The sequence below is a fragment of the Anthonomus grandis genome, chromosome 1 (genome assembly GCF_022605725.1).
Source record: "Anthonomus grandis grandis chromosome 1, icAntGran1.3, whole genome shotgun sequence".
NCBI lineage: Eukaryota > Metazoa > Arthropoda > Insecta > Coleoptera > Curculionidae > Anthonomus > Anthonomus grandis.
Genome location: NC_065546.1, coordinates 16,431,512 through 16,456,037, shown reverse-complemented (window position 1 = coordinate 16,456,037; position 24,526 = coordinate 16,431,512). Strand labels below are relative to the sequence as shown.

General features: G+C 33.1%; 2 protein-coding genes across 3 annotated transcripts in view; both read right to left on the bottom strand.

Moving 5' to 3' along the window:
- LOC126745176 (uncharacterized) overlaps positions 1-15,053 on the bottom strand; it is a 42,416-nt gene extending 27,363 nt beyond the window's left edge. The window contains exons 1-2 of the mRNA XM_050452908.1: positions 14,820-15,053; positions 4,867-4,992 (exon numbers count right to left, since the gene is read on the bottom strand). Coding sequence (XP_050308865.1) covers positions 4,867-4,969 — 103 coding nt within the window. The 5' untranslated portion in view covers positions 4,970-4,992; positions 14,820-15,053. The remainder of the gene's footprint in view (positions 1-4,866; positions 4,993-14,819) is intronic.
- LOC126745112 (neurogenic locus notch homolog protein 1) overlaps positions 1-24,526 on the bottom strand; it is a 610,297-nt gene that overhangs the window by 132,654 nt on the left and 453,117 nt on the right. The gene's annotated exons all lie outside the window — the stretch shown is intronic.

The window sequence follows — 24,526 nt, the reverse complement described above, 5'->3', positions numbered from 1 at the left end:
TTCTCATCATTTTACCACTAACCAAAACTTTTTATTTTATTCTTGACATGTGTATCGTTAGCGATGTTAGCATCTGCGGAAGAAGTGAAAAATTACTAGAAAACTAAAGTAAAACTACCTACAAGTGGCCTATATACTAAACATGTAACTAATAGAGCGAAAATGGCTGCTTGTGCGAATGGCTGAACAAAGTTTAAACAATAACTAAATTATACAATTTCTATTATTATTATTTTAAATATTGCTAAACTTTTGTATTTATCTAATTTTCGATTGTTATTAACTGGTTTAAGTTTTTTTAAGTTGTGTATTTTCACAAAGCAGCCAGTATTTAAAAAATGTTCAGCCAAACTTGACAACTTTTCTATATTTCACATAAAAGAGCACCATGTTCTTTTAATCTGACATTAATTGATCTCGCATTTCTACCTGAGTGAAATTTTTCAAAAAGTGTCATTTCTGGTTTGGTTGCTATCGAGAGCAGCTCTGTTTTTTCTTAGAGGACCCTGAAACCCTTTTCCTAGATACCCTGCATGTCATTAAAGTTTCAATAATAGAGAGCTATGGGCGTACACAAGTCTCTATTACTACCTAATATTAACCATCAGTTAGCGGTATGTCGAGTGTGTCGAGTGTCGAGTGTTTTGTTTTATGAGTGTTCGAAAGGATTTTGAATGTCTTTTTGTATTTTGTGTATCAAGCAAGTCGCTAAAGAGTCGATAGACGGTAAGTAGAGAATCGTTTTTAGTAGCGTGTTACTTCGTTTCTTCAGCAGTATTTGACACTTCACTACACAGGTTAGTAAAATTAAGTAAAATTCAATATGTTTGTTTAAAAAAAAACGCCGAAATACGTCAAAAAGTTTGTCAAGGGGGACAACTTTCTAACCTAAAATTACTTCACCCTCTGCCCCCCAGGGTCATCCCCTTAAAAGTTTTAAATGGCAAGGGGTAGTGAGTAATAGCTTGTTTAAAAGGAGTTTTTAAAAGTCTTTTATTTTGACGTTTGATTTTTTTAAATCGGTCGATTCGTTTTCGAGAAAATTAGAAAAATCTTTGTTTATCTTAATTTGTTCAGATGGAAAACAAAAACATGAAAATATCAGTTTTTATTTCAATAAGTGTTCAAAATGTTGCCCGTTAGGGTTTCCCAAATCTACAATTCGTTTATAATTTAAAACGGAAACTACCAACATAAACAGCATTTCCGAAGATTAGACGTGGAAAAACTAAATAACTGAATTTTTTCCGCATTCTTTTCATCAACACAGATATCTTGGGCGAACTGTATTTATTATTATACCTGCTTAGTTATTTATAGTTGCTAGGGAAAATAAAGAATTTATTTTGCCGTCAGTTACATTTGTGTCAGTCTTGGAATAGTAAAAATCTATTTGTTGAATTGAAGATTTTACTTCCAAAATGATTTACACACTAGCCGAAAGAGTGGAAATTTTTCTAATTTATGGTGTCCAAAATCAATGTGCTCGGCAAACTGCCGTCATGTTTAACACCAGACATCCGAAAAAAATAACTTGGCATAGGTATGTTTTGGACCCTGTTACTAAGTTTACTGAAACTGGATCTGTTGCAAATAAAAAACGTGATTATCGGCGAATTTTGGATGAAGCCGCTCAAGTTGAAGTTTTCGGGTCATTTTGGAATAAATCCTAATACTTCATTACGCAAAATTGTTGCTGTTTGTTTTATTGTTTTCATTAGGCTCTGTTCACACAGTTACCAAACTTCATAAATTTCATCCATTCAAAATGAAAATATTGCAAGAGTTAACCGAAGTTGATTTCGATAGGCGAGTTGAGTTTTGTGAAAAAATGACTGAAGCGATTAATGATAATACTATTCATGTAAAGAATATCTGCTTCAGCGATGAATGCACATTTTATCTACATGGATTTGTTAATAGGCATAACTGTGGATATTGGAGCAATGAAAATCCTCATGCATTTGAAGAAGGGCATACCCTTAAAAAATTAATGTATGGGCAGGCATTTTAGGAAGTAAAGTGATTTGGCCATTATTTATTAACGGAAATTTAAATGGAGACATTTATTTGGATATGTTGGAAAATACCATCAATCCGCTTATCACTGAATCCATTGAAAACCAAATCGATGATGATGGAAACCCTATACTTGACGAGGCTGAAATATATTTTCAGCAAGACGGCGCTCCTCCTCACTATGTTCTTCCCGTTCGGCAATGGCTAGACGACGAGTTTCCAGATAAATGGATAGGGCGAAGGGGGCCTATAGAATGGCCTGCTAGATCTCCTGATATAACGCCTTTAGAGTTTTTTCTATGGGGTCATTTGAAATCTATTGTGTTTACTCCCCAACCTGAAAGTTTGGATGAACTTCGTCAACGCATCATCGACAGCTGCCATGATATCCCACAACATGTTTTTGAAAATATCCGTCAGGAATTTGAACATCGCCTATATTATTGTTTGGCCAAAAACGGGCAACATTTTGAACAATTATTCAAATAAAAAATGATATTTTCATGTTTTTGTTTTCTATCTGAACAAATTAAGATAAACAAAGATTTTTCTAATTCTTTCCAAAACGAATCGACCGATTTAAAAAAATCAAACGTCAAAATAAAAGACTTCGAAAGACCTTTTAAACAAGCTATTACTCGATACTCCTTGCCATTTAAAATTTTTAAGGGGATGACCCTGAGGGGCAATGGGTGAAAGGGAATGAAGTAATTTTAGGTTAGAAAGTTGTCCCCCTTGACAAACCTTTTAACGTATTTCGGCCTTTTTTTTTAAACAGTGGTTTTCGATAAATCCGTGGTGGGAAGTTTTCAAATGAACACCCTGTATAAGTCTATATGTTTCAACAATTTGAGATATATAGACTTTGATATTGTTTTAAGACTGGTAAAGGAAAAATCGTGCTACCGCCTTGGCTGTCATCATTCCTTATTCTATGATACTCTTACTAGGATTATGCACCAAGTGCCATTCCAATAGAGGAGGACGAACTAATTTTTTAATAGAGCTAATGTTCCTGTATGGATAGGCGTAATTTCTTTGGTCAACTTGCTCCTATACATTACAGTACGTAAATATTCAGAAAATTCAATACCAAAAAAAATCGTTACCCAAAAAGCTGAAATAAAACTTAAAATAACTGCCATAGATTTATTCTACCGATATTTTCTGCACCAAAGTCGTTTTCCCTAAAGACAATTATTGAAATATTAGCAAATACAATAACTTAAACATTATAAAGTGCTAATAAAGAAAATAGTAAAATCATAACCATCAACCAGAACTATTTATTATATTCTTGACACGTGTTTCGCTAACGATGTTAACATCTTCGGGAAAAGATTACAACTATTTTGTGATTTGAGTATCACACCAAAGGATCTAATAATAGTATCTAATAACTCTATAAATTATTGCCTATGTAGCAAGTGGAGCTGGAAAAGTGAAATAGATTTTTATGATGGTTTGCAAAATGCACGCAAACTTGATAAAATAATAACAAGCTACTTGATAACTAATATAGTTAAATTTTATTAATTATTTTTACGTATATATTTGACTTTATGACTATGACTTTAACAATGTAAAATTATATTAGTCCCGCCATTTTAAAATGATGTTATAGCCATGTCTAGTTAACTTGAAAATTACAATAATAATTAAATAAGTCATTTAATCTAGATTTATGTTTATATGTCAAATAATTTTTTTTTGTTAAAAAATGAAAAATCTATAGGAGACGAATGGCTTGTAAGAGAGTATGTGATATTTTTGAAAAAAAAAACGCCTTTTGATGCTAATCAATTATCATAGCAAAAATATAAAAAAATGCTTAATTTGTTATCCAAGTTAATCTAAGGATACAAAATAAAAAATTCTTTCGTGAAAGCTTTTCACCCATAAACAATATGAGTATATTTAAGAAATTTTAAAAAGATTATGACTTATATATATTTTATACTAACAAAATAGAGGTTGTAAATTTGGCAGCTCAAAACATTTTTCTGAAAATATTTTTACCATCACAAATAATGTTCAGTCCTTTTTTTATTAGTTATTTTAGTTATAATTCTGTTAATAATTTTTTTAGTATTAAGACATTTGTGTTAAGAGCCTCTTGCAAGTAATTACAATTTTCTTGTATTTATAAATAAATAAATATTATATTTAATATTTAGAGGATATTATAGAATTAGACTTTTTGTCATTTTTATCCATTAGTTTGTATCTTTTGCAATTTAGTGAATACAAATTTATATAGGTACTTTTCAAATATACTTTTTCCTTTTTCCTCTTAAATAACTAAAATTCATATAAATCAAAGATCATAAAAGTGGCATTCTTGTACTGGTCCTAAACACTTAGAAATTATAAATAAATTTGTCTGAATATCTTTTCAACTACTTTTATTGTATGTGGGTATCTGTACACATCAAGCTTTGTTGTTTAAACCAAAACGCTTTAAGTTTCATTTAATTTTTTAAATTTCTATAAATACGTCACAGTATAGTACAATAAAGCAAATAACAATATGCAGGCTTCTTCTTCCGTTCTTTTGTGTTTTAGCGAGCATAGTACACGAACTTTTGCATGAATATCGTAATTATATTATGAAGATTCCCATTTCTTCGATGGTGAAAGGAGTTAAATATTCGCCGGTCTATTGTTTTTTTTTAATAAGCAATTATGTAGTGTAGTATAATGACTTTATGGTTAACCAACAGTTTAATTAATAAATAATTGTTTTAAGGTGTGTTTTTAGATTGAAACACCATTAGCATTTTTATTAAATTAGTGGCATGACGTTTACCCTAAGTATTTTCCTTCGTTCTAGGCATTTTTACCTACCTGGTGTTTCAAAAACAAGCTCAGCATCTTTTGGTATTATAGCTAAACCTTTATCCGTTAAGCTAAGGGCCCATAAAAATAGCATCCATTTTTGAAGATACATTTTGGTGTCTCTAAAACAAGTATCTGAAAAAAAATGTAAAAATTTATTTTATACATTTATTACTTACAAATATATTGGGTGGTAATACAAATAGGAAATTATTTATAAATTGGCAACATGTCAGGATTATTGGGGGACACACAACTAAAATGTTTAAAAGCAGTTTTTTGTTAACTTTGTTAATTTAAATGGAACACCCGATATATTTTTAGATTAGTATGTAAAATGTCCTATCCCTAGATCAAACGGTTTTTGAGATATTTTTAATTTTATGTAAAAAATTGCATTGGCCAGTCGTAACTTAATCGTGATATTTTGGTTTAATTTATTAAAGAAGGGGGTTGAATTTAGCAATATTTGCATCTTTATTTTTATTTTTTATTTCGGAATACACTAGTACAAAAGGGCAAACCATGGTACTCGAGTATCACGAGTAACGCCAGTGCTACAATACAAAGGCATCTGTGGAAAGTTATTGTTCGGAAAAGACGTACTTTGGAAGTTGATTCCACAGACTTGCACTTCTCCATACAAAGGTGTCCCGATATACTGATATAGCGATATTCTAGGCTTCTACAGATGCATTCGATACTTATAATACTGATATCTGCCTAGGTAGATCATACGTGTATAGTTCTAGGTGGAATAATATGAGCCAGTTCGGAATAGCAATTAGCATTTACCGTGATGGTATCAATAAAGCAGACTAAGATCCGCTAACTTCCTTCTATCCATCCGCTAAACGTCCAAGTTTCTAGTTATCTCTGGATCTTCTATAGGACGTATGACCTTCTTTTGAATAGAATCAAGGAGCTTAAAAGTGTATTTGGGTGCAGAGCTCTATATGTAAAAGTAATACTCAAACGATGGCCTTGTAAAGAGTTAAAAGCCTTTGCGGTGTATACTACAGCATTTTGTTTTAAAGAGATGCCCAAATGTGTTAGCTAGCTTTAGCTATTCCCGCTAGATGATCATGCCAAGACCTATTGCTTCCAACCTTTACATCTAACAAGCGAATTGACGAAGACAGCGGCAAAGTAAGCCCGGACATAATAAGGCTGTGGGCGGAAGCAGCTCTCTGCAAATACAGCAGCCTGAATCTTAGCTGCATGAAATTCAATCAAATTACACTCACCCCACTCCAAAATAATGTTTTGTTTATGTTTTGATAAGGTCTGCATTACTAGTTATTACCTGAGGACCTGACGACTAAAGCTGTAATTGGATTCGAAGTCTTGTCGAAAAAGTTGTAGATAACAAGAGTGTAGGAAACAAGAGAACCTGATGGATACCAGCGTTAATTTGAAACCTCTGCAAGGTGTGCCCATTAACGACAACAAAGACATTTTCTTGAATTTGGTCTGATCCCGGCAGACTTAAGTATTATTGGTTTTAAATTTGAACTGTTTTGGTTTTATTTATTTTTTTTTCTACTTCATCATAAAGAAAGAAGCTGGCCAGTAGATTTCACCGGTGCAAAAAAAAAAGAGATTTTTCGTGCTAGACCCTATGAATGCCTTTGAAATATCTAAAGCGATTCCACCTGATTCACCAAATTAATCGATAGGATGACACGATCCAATTTTTTTAGGTATCAGTTTAATCCGCACAAGTTTTTAGTCACCAGACATCTCCAATACAGAAAGAACACAGGACTACTGAATATTTTTTTAATACTGTTGGTGGTTATTTATCAAGGTCGGCCCTATTAGTGTCTTAGGCCTTTGATAACTTTTTTAAGATCTCTGTGACGGAGAATTCTCGGGCATCAAAAAGGCTTTTAATGGCAAAGTCAATGGTGTTTTGCCTTGTGGGTCTATGGTAGGGTTTGATGCGAACATCTGACCCAACAAGACTATCTCTTTTCTATTGCTCTTATTGCAATGGAACCATCTTTCCCAGTCAAGGGTGGAATTTTTAATCCATAGATACGTTGGCCAACGGCTCTTGCTACAGACCTGAGAAGTTTGCTCTTCCCTCTTTCATTACATTTTTTTTTGCAAATATCGATCGTTTTGCACGCATTTCTCAAGGAAACGAAGTTGACATCAGTTGCAAGACGATTTATCAGGATTAATTTGCAACAGGTAGCACATTTGGTGAATATGGGTGATTACTTAATTGAGCTTTATTAGACCATTCGTAGAGTTACTTCTTTGAACATCATCAACACCTCTTGTTAAAATGGGTTCAATTGTAATTTCATCCAAAGACTTTCTGAAAATGTTCTGTCAGGCTTAATACTGTACATTTATTCTAATTACAACCCTGAATATCCCTACGCCAAGGGCGACTCCCTATTGGTCAGCGGCAGGTTGCCTGATCGGGCTGGGGATAGGAGCTGGGGTTTTTTGACCGTCCTCGGTGCTTTATGTATTCTCTCTCGAGGTTAATAAAATATAATAAACAACTATCGAGTTTTATTAAAAGAACCCAACAGAACAGAAAATATTTCTGAAATGTAGTAGAGTTTATCAGATTTGTCTTCAATTTAACTCCATTACTTACGCTTATAATATAAATCGATACTTTTTCTGATCTTCTGCAAATATATTCCACGAGTGCATCACGATTATATAATAACTCAAAAATGAAAGAATATATTATTTTAAGGAACTTTTTTTGTTGAAGTAAAACTTCTTTACGCACGCTTAAGTTAGGGAGTAAGCTGGCGAATGCGTTACAAACGTGTTACGAAAAGTGTAATCGGGCGAGGCAAACGGTAGTTGAGAAGGAGATATGAGTTTGTGCTAGAGAGTTTGAGATAGAAAGAGAGAAAGTTACGGTTCGTATATTACTGTAGGAGCAAAAGAGAGTATATACATACATCTTTTATATATATATGAATGGAGCTGAAGAAGTTTTACTTCAGTCGTGTGGTCTCAAGCGCACTAATTTTTTTTTTTATAATTACTTTATAAGATAATAAATAATATCTTTGAACTAAAATAAGTAACTACCATTTTAATTAATCTTGACATATTGCGCTTGTGTTGTCCAATAATATAGTCTATTTAAAATGAATTCGAATGGCGCTAAAATTGGGGAACGGTCAAGAATCCACAACAAGGTACTAAAAAAAATAAACAAAATATATGCGAGCCGTCCTGGTATACTTTAGGCTGTCTGGCCACGGAATCACCAGGCTCCGGACCGTTCAACGATCAATTTTTTGGCAGAGAGAGATACGCCGATGACAGCGCAATATCGTGTAACAGACGAGGAAAAAGACTGCGAAGTCGAGCTCGAGGGTTTGATTGTTGGACGGGCCGTGGTTTTACATGTGGATTTCAATTTATGCCACTCAACCTGAATCATTAGAAGATTTACGGAACTATATCATTCATGAATGCAAACAAATAACACCCAATGTTCTTTACAATGCCCGGGAATACTTTGAACAGTTACTGTACTATTGTACGGAGGTAAACGGCGCACATTTTCAGCATTTAATAAGATAATGCGTAAGTACTAATCAATAAAATTAAATTTCATTTCTCAGATCAAATTTGAAAAACAAAGCGCTATTGTAAAGAAAATTGAATGCCCTTTCAAAATATGTATCACAACACACCCCTCCCCATTTAAAAAATAAGGATGAATGTCGCTCCCACTAAGGGGTTGAAGTTGTGGGGTTAAAAATTCAAACAAAAAATCGTTTTTCTAGAATCAAAAAACGACAGGTGAGAGGGTTTTTGTTTTGCAAATTAAAAACCTCTAAAAACTAGCACTAAAAGTATTAAACAATGGAATTGTTTCAAAATCTTTGACAAGCTGTGATAGTGCGAAAACTCAAGTTGGCAATTCCAAACTTGGCAGGTGTAACTAGAATAAAAAGACCTTTAAAATAAGGTTCATTGCCCCCACTCCTGTTTAAGATTTTGAAAGTGGTTGCAACCCCCGCCGAGGGGTTGATATTAAGGGGTTGAAAGTATTAAAAAAAATGTTCCCCTAAAATCAAAAATCGACGGGCCCGAGCATATTTAAAAAGGGCCCGAAACCTTGCTGGACTGTTTTCGATGGGCCACCCTGTATGTGTCCAATAACAATTTGCAATAACTTCACTTTTGGCATGTAGGTATTGGCTCTAATAGACATTGATTAAAAATATACAGTGACCGCCTAAAGTTCCGCATAAATTCGATAAAAATTAGAGACATGATTTTTTGAGTAAACGCGTCGATTTTTATTTTAAGTTGCGCATTATTTCGCATAAATTTTTGTATACAGGGTGGAACAAAAAAACAGATATGACGTCATGGGTCATTTTTTAAATGGAATGCTATATTTTTTATTGCATTTATAAAATATAAGAAAGATCCAAGCAAGTTTCGTATAACACACCTGATGTCAAAACTTAACTGTTTCAGAAATATTTACATTTAACCAACAAGAAAGCAAGTAAGTACGTCTATTTACAAATTAAGATAAAATGGAGGATAAAATGTTATAAACTGTGAAAACTCTTATTAATGTATCAAGTGTTCAAATTGATCCCCATTTACTTCTTGGCAGAAAGCAAGACGGTTTACAAACTCATATAAAACACTATCAATTATTTCGGGTGATAAAGTCTAATTTCATATCTAATTCTATTTTTCAAATCTTCTACGTTGTTTGGCTTCTCAATATAAACTTTACTTTTCAGGTATCCCCATAGAAAATAGTCGCAGAGATTTAGGTCTGGTGACCTGGCCGGCCACTCTATTGGCCCTGTACTTCCTATCCATCTTCTTGGGAACACTGTATCCAAGTAGTCTTGCTGAAATCACAAATTATGTGTCGGGACAGCAGGGTCTTGTTCGTCTGGGTATAGGGCAGCCAAAGCAGGGATAAGATCTTCTTGAAGAAAATTCAAATAGCGTTGTCCTGTTAAGTTTTCTTTGAAAAAGTATGGCCCTATTACTTTATTTTCCACGATACCAGCCCAAACATTAATAGATTTACGGTACTGTGTATGAGCCTCAGTTGCCCAGTGTGGATTTGACACTGACCAGTACCGACAATTTTGCCGATTTACGACACCGTTTAAACAAAAAGTTGCTTCATCCGAAAACAAAACTCGTAACACAAACTGACGGTTATTATTGCAAATGTTCCTCATTTGCTCGCAAAATTCTTCGATCAGGATCATCCTCATTTAATTCATGTATTAGTCTAATTTTATAAGGATGGTATTCATTTGCTTCTAAGATGCGTCTTACTGACGTTCCGGCTATATTACTATCAACTGAAATTTGTGAAGTTGCATTGTTTGGATTTTCTTCGACGGAGAGCAGAACGTTTAATTATGTTTCTTCAGAAATTTTTGGACGACTTGATCTTGGCAAATCCCTAACATGACCTGAAGTTATGAATTTGTGCTCTATTCTACTAACTGTTGACTGAGAAATAGGATGGTTTGGGTATTTGGCATTAAACAGTTCACTTACTTCTTTTTGCGTGCGCACTCGATCTCCGTACCCTAGCATCATCAAAATTTCAAATCGTAGGGTTTCCGTTAAATTAGCCATAATTTATTCTGATAAAAACTATTAAATTTCGAACTGACAGTGACATTCGAAAATGGAGATTTCTTACAAGTGAACCATGGAAATAGAAACAATTGGCAGTGTTTATAACATAATTTTTATCCTCGATTTTACCTTAATTTGTAAATAGACGTACTTATTGTTTTCTTGGTGGATCATACGAAACTTGCTTGGAATGTCGCCTATATTTCATAAATGCAATAAAAAATATAGCATTCCATTCAAAAAAAATGACCGATGACGTCATATCTTTTTTTTTGTTCCATCCTGTATATAAAAATTTATCTGAAATAATGCGCAACTTAAAATAAAAATCGACGGGTCCGAGCGTTTTGTCAAAAAATCATGTCTCTAATTTTTATCGGATTTATGCGGAACTTTAGGCGGTCACTGTATATTCGAATGCGATATTTAATATGAATTATATTAATTTATACAATGTAAATCTTGACTTAAATCAAACAATTTAAACTCGCGTCATTCTGACTTCGGTGTTTGATTGGTGGGAGTTACGCTACACTGCACCGTGGTGGGGGTCAAGCAAGTGAGGGAAAGTTGCAATAAGCAGAAGAATCGCATTGCCTTAAGGGTTAAGGGAGACTTGCTATAACTGGGAGTTGCATAAACGAGAGTTTACTTACTACTATTTTGGAAAATTAAATTAATGGTATACGAAAGTGGCATTTTTAGAAAATAATTTGCTGTTTTTAATATCTTAATAATGAGATCTGACCATAACCGGATCAGCTTTTGTTTTATAATTCTGTAATATATTTAGCTATTTCTTTTACATATTACATTTATTATTTAACTGACTGAAACGTTCAGCTTTTTTGCTGGTTAAGACTAGAGGAAGAACAAAGGGGGGAGAGGAGAAGAACAAGAAGGGACCATTTAGGTTTAATATAAGAACTTCAAGAGAATTTTAGGCTAACGCAACATCTTGCAGATTACTAAAAACGGAAAGACTAATTAAAAAAAATATTAGCTACATTTTAATGTAGAATATATCCAGAAAATTCCCCTAAAAGCTCAGAAGTTTAAAGAATTTTTTTGTCAAAAATGCTTAACTGAAAGTTATCATTGACGATTTATCCTTTTAAGTTCGAATCTGGAATAATATTTAAAGATTTAGGTAAATAGGTACTATATAGAAATGTTTACTTGGGTTATATACAGAGTGTTATTTAGATTCTTGGCTAATTTCAAGAAATTATGTTTTGAGTATCTTGAATAATTTTAGTGATTTGTTAAAGGATTAGGATCGTGAAATAGAAAGTGGTATGGTTAGGCGTCAGAAAAATGTTTGACCTATGTCAGGCAAAGGCCCTAAAAAAAGTTTAAATACTTCGATTTAAACACTTTTTCAGTCGACTTTTCAGTTAAATAGTTTTCTGGAGTCAACAAAGAGTAGTATTTAAGATTCTGCTGTATTAATTTGCTCATATTTTGCTGTTTTTTCTAAAATTTTTATCTTTCTGTCATTTGCATCAGGAGAGAGTTGATGTTCAATTGTACCACTTTTTTTCTTACAATGAATGCATCGGGTGGTTTTAAAAGTTATTTTATATAACCAGAGCCTCTGAAATCCTACATCTGCATCAACCATAGGCTCGTTATTAAGAAGACTAAAATAATGATTCTTGGTACAGATAAATTAAATTATGACCGATGCAAATGGAAGTATTTTCCTTACATTTATTAATAATGATACACCCTATTCACAAGTATGCAAGTATTAATAGGTCTTTATAGACTTGTCTTTATGTGTTTTAAACCTCATACGGCTCACTTTTTTCCCATAAGCTTAAATCACACTATATTTATATTTGTTTGAACTATAGTTAGTTCACAACTTTACAACAGCCTTATTCTTTCACGCCTTGCCTATAGGCATATTTTTCATTAGCCTTATGGTCAGTAAAAAACTAGTTTAAGGAAAATTTGATCATATATGGTTCGCAATGGCTCAATCAAAATAAAATACGTAATGTTGTTAAATGTTGAAATAGAAAAAATTAATATCCCGTGAAAAAAACCAATAATTAGTAAAGCAATATTTTTTTATTATAAATAAGGAATTGCAAACAGTGCATATACAATGATGTGCTTGCCATCATTTAAATAATTATTAATTAGAGTTTTAAACTTTTCCGATTTAAGTTTGAATTGGTTCTTAAAATTATAATTTAAAAACTGTATTAATTTTAAAAAAATATTTTATTGGTTGCTTATGAACAAAAAAAAATTTGGTCAAGTTGACATTTTTTTATTTTTCACTAGTACTAAATAAGCTATTTTCTCTCATAAAGAACTACCAAATTTCAAAAACAAGTAGCCATACCATCGTTTAGATTTTCACGATAAACGAAAATTTTTAAAAAACTTTGAACACACTGCATTTTAGAAACGAAGTTATCATTTTCTGAACTTTGGTTATATACTAACTATAAAATACCTTCCAAATTCCCATGTTATATACGCCAAGTATCATTATCTACCTATTTATGAAATAATAATAATTATATTTGTTCAGAGAAATGTGTGATGGTAAATACACACGTCACAATCAGGAAAAGCAAAAAAAAGGCGTTACATTTTTAGATGAAAAAATAAGATAAATTGTATCTGTTATTTTTGGATATTCCTTTGATTATACCATGACATTCATAATATTAAGTTATTCTTGTTAGTATTAAATAAATAATTTTATTCAAGGCGTACTTCGTAAACTGAAAAATGTATTCAGGACAATTTTTGCTACCAATGAGGTGAGAAATTGTTTTAATTGTGCATGCAAGATATTCCAAATGCAAAGGCAACATCTTGATAGCAAACAATAGCTACGAGCTCTTGGAATAAAGATGGCGGTTTAAAATTCTGCGACGTCGCAGAAGGTTTAAATTCTACTAAGAGTACTATAGGAAGGTTGTGGCAGCGATTTAAAGAAAGTGGCGATGTAAGAAGAAGACATATTGGTACAAGAGAAACAACAGAACTGAAATTGCAAAACCTCATTACTGCCAACCAGCTAAGAAGCCTTCTTGGCTCTAAAATGTTCATGTAGTATCACTATTTAAACAATAAGTAATAATAGGTTACATACAAACAGTTAGATTTTAATTCTCGTTAGAGTTCCAGTGAAAATCGTGCAAGGAGATTAGCATTAGGGCCGAAGAAAATCAGAATTGGACAGAGTTTAATAGGAATGCATTCTTTTTACCAATGAATCAAGGTTTGATTTACATCCTGACTCAAGAAAGTTGAGGGTACGACGAATACCTGGCAACGCGTCTCATTTGCAAACCGTTCAAAAAGTTACCAAATACCAAAGCGGAACTCTGGTGGCTTGAGCAGGAGATTCGTTAGGTTTTCGAACTAATCTGGTTCCCATTAACGGATTTTTAATAGCAACGAATATTGGGATCAAAGTCTGGAATTCATTGTTCATCCACGAATTTGATGAAATTTTTGTACTTATGCACTACACTTTTTGGAGCAGTATAATATTCAGGTAGGTATTGCCATCGAGCATATTTGGGATATGTTTAAAAGGTGTATTGTAAGTTAAGATATAAACAAGGGAAGAGCAATCGCTACATACTGAGCAAAACGATATTGACAATTAATTTAGAACCATGACAAATAGATGTCGAGCTGTTCTTAACACTCAAACAACTTTTTTCTATTAAATTTTGTCAAAATTGTCATACATTAGCAACCCGCCGGCATACTACGGTGAATTTTTGTGCTTTTGATGAATTAATGTCCAGCTGTATTTCCAAAATAAATTGAAATATGTTTAATTGTACTATTTTTGAAATAAATTTCCAAATTTTTATTTAATTAGTATATAAAGTAATTTTTATATAAAGTCTTTTAACACCTGTATCCCCTGTTCAATTTTGATGTGTGTAGTTGAAAGTTCTTGTTTCAGAAAAAAAAATCCGATAAAGTTGATACCTCTTTGGATATTTGGGACGTAGTTTCTATGCATCCAGGGTTATTTTCAAAATCTAACACATTTAGGAAATATGTTGATACTGAACTTTGAACTTTTTTGCTTGATCATTCCAAGAAAATACTATGCTTTAAAACACTCCGTATATTAAGATATCTAACAAATTCTAGAGCTGAACCACGACCAACATCTTTTATGTTAAAAAGCTTAAAAAAATCATTTGGATTGACGAAATTTGTTAAAAAAAATTATGACCTTTAATTGCTGAACTGAGGATGCACGAGACCAAAAAGTAACCAAATGAAATAAACTAAAAGATTTGAGAAAACAAAAAAAATGGTCGTTTTATACTTATTACCTTCTCTATCCAACCGTACGACACAACTAAATTTTCACTCTAAAAAAAGAAAAGAGGTAGAACTGTTTTCGCGACACGCAGGTGACTGACTAACAGAAAAATGACAAAAAAACCGCGTCTTAAAACTCCAAAACCGGCGAAGATATCCTAAGTTTATATTGTTCGATGGAACTAGACCGTATCTACAGAAGGCGCATTCAGCGAGGTATACCTGCGGCACTTCTTCGTGATTCAACTCGCGGACCAGACTGATGGATACATAAACGAAAGAGAAATTATTGGTAAATAAAAATAGAGAGAAGCGTATATGTTGTATGTAAGTAAATGGCATTATGATTTTTACAACAAATAAAGTATACATAGGGGCTTCTTACATATTTCATTCCCGAAAGTTTAATTACATTAGACATGAAGACATTTTAAATTTAAAAACCTTCTTGATTACTTTTTATGGTCATTTACTATGCCTATATCTTTGGAGTTTTATAAAATATATTGTTTCAGTTAATTAGGTATATTAATTAATCAGGTACTAACTATTATTTTTAATAAAAGATACCTCCTTAGAAACATATTCTATTAAGCAGGTCCCACGATAAGTTTCAATTATATCGACATTAGATGTGACTGGGTCATTTTGAACTTGATATGATATTACTTAGTAGCAACTGAATTGGGCATTAGAGTCACACAATTTGGTTATACTTTTTAGGTTAGACCATCTTTTTTAGGTTAAGATAATTAAATTTCACTAGTAAAATTATACAATGACTAAATTTTATTTTAAATATTACCTTAGGCTATTTTTTCAATTAAATAACTATCAAAAAATATTAAAATTCACCAAAAAACTAACTTTGCAAAGAGGGTGCTTATTTAATGCATACGGACATCGCAATATGTTTGATCCAAAAAAAAAATCCTAAAACTTCTTAATTTTTCAAATTTTAGGTGGTGCTTAATAATTTAATTTTTCCTCGGTGGGTGTCATATTTTTTTTCTACAAGTATTTCAATGTCAATTTTTAAGTTAATTTTAGTAGAGATTGTTGGTTGCTTATGAAGATTCTTCATTTCTTATTGTTATAATTGTCCTCTAGCATAATTCTATGGCATACATTTGCCAGCAGATTTTGGATTGAACTTCGATCTACCTGAGTTTATATTTTATATAATTGTTGGCGATTATCAGTCGCTGGCAGAGATCTGCAGATATTTTTAGGTTGATTTATGTGATAATGATTTTCATGTCTCTTATTATCTGTTAAATTAAAAAAACTAATATTAAAACTCTTTATAAGACTAATTTATGTCTCGTAGGTCTTGTATATGCTACTTTCATATGCGTTACTCAGTATCATAGATTGCTTCCTAAAAGTATGTCTAAATTCATTTAAAATTAAGCAATGGCTTTTTTTGCAAATACACTCGGACTCGTCGATGTTTATTTTAAGTTGCACCTTTTTGTACGTGAATTTTGTACATCGAGGGTTGCTCAAAAATAAAATTCGATCATCAATGTAATTTGTTCAAATGAAAGTACATTTTATTTTTAAATTTTGCGCGGAATTCTACGAATGTTTCATGCATTATGTCCTATACCTAAAGTCAAAAGTTATCGAAAAAAACACGATTCATGTAACAAATAAAAATGAACAAAAGTTAAATTAAATGTTCACAATGATTGTCATTCACTGCTTGATAGTATTCAAGGCGACCAGCAAACTCATTGCACATTTTTAGTAATTTTCCGAGTTATGGCACGCACTTGTCTGCAAATTCTCTCTTAGTCTAGATTACATTATAACTTTATTAACAAATACCTTCGACTTGAGGTATCCCCACAAAAAAAGTCTAGTAGTAGTATCTAGCAGGGCATTTGATCCTATCCTTTCGATTTCGACTCGATTCCTTCCTATCCACCGATTGGTAAATTTAGGGTTTCATCCAAAAGTATAATTTTAGTTGGAGACAATCGAGATACACTCGTCCCCTTAAAGTCTGTTCAAATAAAATTGGATCTACTACTCTTCTCACACCACTCTTTTAGTTTTTGAGGATACTGGATATTCACCTCCATTATCCAATGTGGATTTTTTGTTGCCTAATATCGACAATTTTGTCTGTTCTCACAACGATTTACACAGAACGTGGCTTCATTGGAAAAAATAATATTTGTTACTAAATTATTATTTAGATTGCACATGTTTTGCAAACATTCAGAAAACTCATTTCGCCTATCAAAATCGTCATCAAATAACTCTTGCACTGGAATAACTATTCAGTGAACTTTAGATTTCACCATGTGTAAATTAGCCCCAACCTGGAGGTGGGCAGGGTTTTTCTTCGAAAGAAAGCAAAACGTCAAGTTATTCATTTTCATCTCGAGCAGCACGACCAGATTTCGGCAATCTCTAACATGGGCGAATTCTCTAAATTTATTCTCTAATCTAAACACCACTTTGTCACATATCGGATTGAGATTGAGCAGTCTCTTTTTGAGTACGTATTCTATCATCAAATCCAACCATGCATAGAATTTTTATTTTTTCTCATTGCGGTAACTTCACCATTGTGAAAACCGCAACTTTGCTCGTATACTTGACAATATCTGTTTGGCGTACAACTGTCATACAGTTTCTATGAAAATACACTGTCACCAACCAGCATTAAACAATACTGAAGGAATGGAATTTTACTCTGTTTATAAAAATTCTCAGAGATCGCTTAAAAGTTGCACCTTACTTTCAATAAACTGTTTAAAACAAAAACGTGTTAAACATCTTAGAATTCCACGCGAAAGTCAAAAATAAAATAAAAAAAGGTTCTTTCATTTGAAAAAATTAAGTTAATGGTCGAGATTTGTGAACAACTCTGTATGTACAACAAAGCGCAACTAGAAACAAAAATCTACGGGTCTGAGCGTTTTTTCCTTCCAAAATCCCATCGCTTAATTTTAAATGAATTTTTATCACAACTTTTGGGACGCCCTGTATATGTTAGATTCAATATATGTTGAATTCGGTCAGTGTGACTCCTAAGTTTTGCTCTTCATTAAGGTACTATGGGATCATTAGTATTCTTATTTCTCTTCAGGGTGGTACTCATATTTTTTTTACAAGCATATCAATGCCAATTTTAAGTTCATTTTAGTAGAGTAATTATGGATTGCTTAAAAAGATCGTTATTTCCTTTTTGTTGTAACTTCTTGTTGTAAGGTCTTCCCTTGAGAGTAACTTTGTGGCATATATTTGGCCGCAGCTTTTGAAAACTTCCTCGAATGGTAGGTCGAAGGATTTTTTTTATTGGTGCTGGTTAGTTCCTCATAGTGCAACTATTTGCAGATTTTTTATTTTTCTTCTAATTCTCTGTTAAATAAAAAAATATCTTAAAAGATCTGATAGCTAAACTTATTTTTTTATCAGTGTTTCTTTACTAAATAAGTCTCTGGGGGCTGGTGAGCGTCCAAATAAACACATCGGAAAAGTCTAGGGATATTTTTATAAAATGACCTTTTTTTTTTTTTGAATTGTTCTGGATAAATAATAGCCGAGTTATAGTAATTAAGACTCTTTTACTAAAAAAATAACCAAAATTACAAAAATAAAGAACTGCCTATAACTAAAATTAAAAAAAAAAGTCTACAATTTCTTTAAAAATTTATTATTTGTGTAATGAAAAAAAATGTTTTTTAAATTAGATACAAAAAAATTTTTTTATAAAAATGCAAATTAGTACAAAGTATGACCTCCACGCTGGTTTATGACGGCTCGACATCTATTGTTCATAGACAAAATAACGTTGTCGATGTTTTGTTGGGGTAAGTTTGCCCATTCCGCTAACAGTCGCTCCCGGAAACGAAAGGCAGTGTAAATGTCACCCATCTCTGAAGTCATTCTTCGTTGGAACATATCCCATACATGCTTAATTGGATTAAGGTCAGGAGATTGTGCTGGCCATGGCAATACATCAATCCCCTCGTTCTTCAACCAGTCTCTCACTACGCGTGCGACATGTGGACGCGCATTATCATGCATGGTAATAGGTGGAAGTTTCGGCCAACAGCGCCAGCAAACGGACAAACAACAGGTTGAAGAATGGTATCGATGTACTGCTGAGCTGTAGGGAAGCGATCTGGAAAAACAAGGTCGGTTCTACCGCCCATCATTATTCCAGCCCATACCATAATTGTACCCCCTGTGTATGTATACACTTCCTGGACATGTCTAAAGCGTTCTGCATTTCCAGATTGTCTCCATACCCTCACTCGACATGAATCTGGATGAAATCCAAATCTAAATTCGTCGGTGAATAAAACTGTAGCCCAATCATGTTCATTCCAGTTTTGATATTCTTGGCACCATTCTAATCTCGCAGCGCGATTGCCTCTTGAAAGAGGTGGACATCTAAGTGGCCTTCGATTGTGGAGGTTGGCTTCATGGAGACGATTTCTTATAGTATCACGGCCTACGGTAATATTGTATGCAAGTTGATAACCAATTCAGGACTGTAATGTTAGGTTTGCCTTCTAGCAGTTAAAACTAAAAATCTATCTTGAGCAGCTGTCGTAGCGCGGCCACGTTCGATGTGGTTCAGCTGGATTTCCAGTTTCACGAAAACGCCGCCACAATCGACTTATAACGCTCTGAGAGACTTCTAGACGCTCAGCTAAATTAATTTGCCGCATGCCTCCTTGAAGAAGTCCTACAGCTCTATTCATCTCGTCCAAAGTATGACGTCGTTCTATGATAAAACACAATTTTTTTATTCACTCTGCAAAGCAGTAACTCTGTACCATAAACGAAATCGAGACTACCAGAATATTTATTGCAATATAAAAACCATGGTTTTTTCTGTTTTGTGAAAAAATTCCTAAAATATTTGTTATCAGTGTTAAGATTCTGTTTGTCTTACAGAAATCTACAGGATGAGCCAATCTTCAAATTTGATTTAAATTGATCACCAAAAAAAATTTTTTTTTATAATTTTATTATTTTATAATAATATCCTTAGACTTTTCCGATGTGTGTATTTTAAAGGAGAGTTATATAGTTCCTATCCATAAACAAGAAATGAGAAAGATATTGATAAATATCAATTAGAGGTGTTAAAATTGCTTCGAAAAACAATCTGTCAATTTAATTTGTTATGTAAGGGGTAATTGCTATTGAGTAGCATGGTTCTGTAAGAAGGCCAACTACAAATCAAATGGCTTATGAGATTCCTCTATTAGGGTCATTGGGCAGGGACTGTCAAGTAGCCGCAATCTATCGGATTTCTCTAAGACGTTTTTTACCCCATCAATTATCGACTTCTGGTTATTAAACGTTTAATAGTTAAGTATTAATTGGTCAAAAGTTTTATATCTAGAATTACTTACGTAACATTTGTTGTTTCTCAAGGGCTTAACAACTCATATCTGATGTTGTACAGTTTATTAATAATTGTCATTGTTTACTTATTTTGCTGATGTCATGAATTTATAGAGGGTTATAAATTCGATCCACTTTTTTTTAAAGCAATGTTTAACGGATTTTGCCTGTCAATAATATTATTCAAGTAAAATAATAATATTAATATTATACAGGGTGTGACTTACTGATATACAGGGTGTTTCAGAACTATGGGATTAAACTTCTAGGGGTTGTTCAGTGCAACAGTAGAATCCATTTGAGTATAGGAACCCATGTCCGGAAATGTGTCACTACGCCACTACGGCTTAGGTAATTAATATTTAAAAAAAATATTAATTACCTAAATAGGATCTGATGCATTTATTTTTACCTTTTGTGTATGAGACCATTACAACAATTATTCAAAATGTCCAACCCCAACCTCAATACACCGATTTAAACGCCGCACATGATTTCGGCGGACTACACTAAAAATTTGATCCTCGTTTTGAATGATTTCAAATGCTGCTGCTATTCGTCCAATTAAGTCTAGCTCTGATTCTACTAGAGTTTCGTAGACTAAAGACTTTACATGTTCCCACAAGAAAAAATCGAGCGACGTTAAATCGGGTGACCTAGGAGGCCAAGAAACTGCTCCACCGCTGGCAATCCAACGGTGTCCAAACCGCCAAATACTCGCGTACTTGTACAGCAAAGTGAGCCGGCGCTCCATCATGCTGAAACCACATTTGCTGTCTAACGTTTAGTGGAACATTTTCAAGGAGTTCTGGGAGAACTTCCTCCAAGAAACGCAGATAAATAGGTCCTGTTAACCGTTTCGGTAGAAGGTATGGCCCAATTAAATAATCATCAACAATGCCTGCCCATACGTTGACAGACCAACGATTCTGATGTTTTCTTGGAAAAATTGCATAAGGATTTTCTTCGTCCCAAACATGGCTATTCCTACTATTAAAAATACCGTCTCTTGTGAAAGAGGCTTCATCGGTCCACAAAACATATCGTAAAAAATTTGGTTGTGCAATGATGTGATCCAGAAGCCATCGACAAAATTGAACTCTAGGATGATAATCGGCTGTAGTCATACCTTGAACTTTCTGGAAGTGGTAAGGATGGAGTTGTTGCTCGTGTAGTACCCGCCAGACAGAAGCGTTACTCGTATTCATATTCTTAGCGACGTCACGTGTGCTATTTGATGGTTCATCGGCACTCGCTGAAGCACCTCTTCTTCAAATTCGACCGTTCTTATGGTTCGAGCAACACCAGTATCGTGCATCTTGGTCTTATAATTTCATCGCGATGAACCGCATAAACTTTTTGTATCCAGGATGCTGTCGTTCGGGATAACGTTCATGATACAACCGCGATGCTGCTCGTGCATTGCAGTTTGTTGCTCCGTAAGCCAAATGCATATCCGCCAATTCTTGATTGGTTTTCCATTAGCAATAAATGTTTAAAAATTGTAAGCTATAAAGTTTTTAAACATGACATTGAGAATTGACATTGATAAGCGTTGATGTTAAACAATCGTTGTTATGGTATCGCGTACAAAAGGTAAAAATAAATGCAGCAGATCCTATTTAGTTAATTAATATTTTTTATAAGTTTTAACGCGTCTTAGGGCCGTAGTGGTGTAGTGACGCATTTCCGAACATGAGTTCCTATACTCAAATGGATTCTTCTGTTGCACTGAACAACCCCCAGAAGTTTGATCCCATAGTTCTGAAACACCCTGTATAATAATTTATTGCATAGTTTAAAAGAAGCAACTCTGGGCCGATTTTAAGTCGAAAGTGAATAAGAGAAGCATCTAAAATGCTGGTCTTTTAAGATGAAGGGTGCGATTCTGTGAGTATTGAAATTCCTGCAACCATTCATCATTGACCCGCATCTGATTGAGCGTAATATTATTAGCTATTCTAATTCCATTGTGAAATTTTTCCGTTTATTTTCTTTTTTATTGAGCATCCTAATAGATTTTGTTCATCGTAATTAAACAAATTAGTTTTACCCCTACTGAATGTATTGTGTAACTGGAGAACCATAATGGAAACTTATTGTTACACTTTTTAATAATGACATTAGTAGTCTTCTTGGATATTTCTTTATTTAAATATGAAATTTGAAACATATAAAATACCTTGGATCGATAGTGTTATTAAGAAACACTTTTAATTAAGTCCCATGCTTTAAAATCAAAGTAGAGCAAGTTCACAAGATTTTCCTGATTGTTAGGCCTGCTTGCTTTTGTTTAGACGTGTAGCATTAAAGCTCTCATAGCTTCTTTTTTGTCATATTTCTTGATTAGTAGTTTTAGTAAATAGCAACTCTCTACGGTGTGTGTGCTCTATTGAAGAAACGCTGTAAAAGTGATTTGAGTAAGGGTGGCAAGGCATCATATCTCACCAGTAAAGAATCTAGAACCTTTGAGGAAAAAAATCGGTTAAAAAGTAACCATAACAAAATGTTTGGAAATCTTTTTTCAACCTAATACTGCCGCTAAAGAAGCGTAATCGCTACAGTCAAGAAAAACAGACGTTTTTTTAAAGAAAATTTTAAAGTCAATTGTTAAATTAGGACACGGGAGTGCATGATTTAAGTCAACCAAATTAAGAAAAGAAGGTTCGGTAGTTAAAATTAAATATTCCGGTGACAGTATTATAAGTGACACTGATTCTCCTGGTCTTCGCTGGGCTTTATTAAGCTTCAAATAATTGCTCATACTTTATTACTAAATTAAAAAAAAATAACTGTTTGTTGTTGTCTTTCTATATATACGATTATATATATACCAACTATTCTATATATACCTTGCATCTTCCATCCACCATGGGTCGCCCTGTATGTGTTTAACAAGTGGAGATCCTGCATAAAAACTAGTAACAAAGTGACAGTCCAATTAATCGTCCATACATTTTACTTTTACTTATAAATAGATCTGCTAACTACCCATACAAATACCTGCATTTCGCAGTCGACCTAATTGATAAAAAACGGTATATTTACAATAATTATTAATAAATAATTTTGCTCTCGAATTTTCAAGAAATTAATGCCACTTTCCCCAATGCTTAATGGATTGATTGATATCACATCTAATGCATGTTATATGTCTGTCACCTGCAAGGAAATTCATAAATAAATATGCGACCTTATTTTATTCTTGTGCAGTTTCATTTCTTAGGATTTCATTCATTTTTTGCACAGCATGTCTAAATATCTTTATTTATTGTTTGTATGATCGTAACGAAACATGGCCAAACCTAATTTTATTTAAAAAAATAGCTATTTTATTGTAAACATATAACTTTGTATATACAAATGCTCACGTAATTGCGTATTATGAGGATCATAATAAACAATAGGATCATTATCAAAATTGGCTTTAAAAAAATTAATTAAGTGACATAAGTCTGGTGTATATTACAACTCAGTACGTTTTATATACAAACGCCCACTAAATAATTAGATCTATTATTATATTACGGATAATAATTTTTAAGTAATGTTTATGACCACATATGATGTCTTGAAAGTGGTAAGCAAGATATTTTGACTTTTCTTTCTTATTTTGAGTTTTTTATATACATATGTATATGTATACTCTAGTGATTTCTAACCATAACTTTATTCTGTATTGAGTTTATTTTCAAAACGAAACTTACTCAATTTAAGTTGCTTCATATTTTCTAGCACTATTAATAATTATAATTAAAATAATCATTCTGTATTTAACCCTCCATTAGTCGCGTGGATCTTTGCAACGCTAAGAGTCGCACGGATGACAGTTGTCATCCAGTTATTATTTTTCAAAAAATGTAATAAACTAATGAATCAACCTGATACACTGATTTTGATTTTAATAGAACTAAAATTAATTCTAAATAAGTAACCAAAAGTACTGTACTAAATATAAGTATTTACTGATTCTCAACACAACTGGTACAAATATTTTTAAGGTGGTCTAGACAGGCCCAATTATTACATTTGTAACACCATTTTTTGCTCATTTTGTTACGTTGCCTCCCACACTGATAGCACCGTCCTCGTAAACCGGTTTTATCAAGTTGTTGCACTCCCTTCTCCTGGATCCCAACAAGTAACTTAGCTCATCTGCAAAGCTCCCTTGGGAGGGTTTCGATGCTCGCCCTCCGTTCTATTTGTGGTTTTATTAGAGCCCAACTTAGATTTTCTAGAAATTCAGCTCTTTTGATATTTGTTGTTGAAGCTGCACAATGGTGCCTATACTAACGAATTAGATACTAACGAATTTATTGCCGCTATGTTCAGAAAA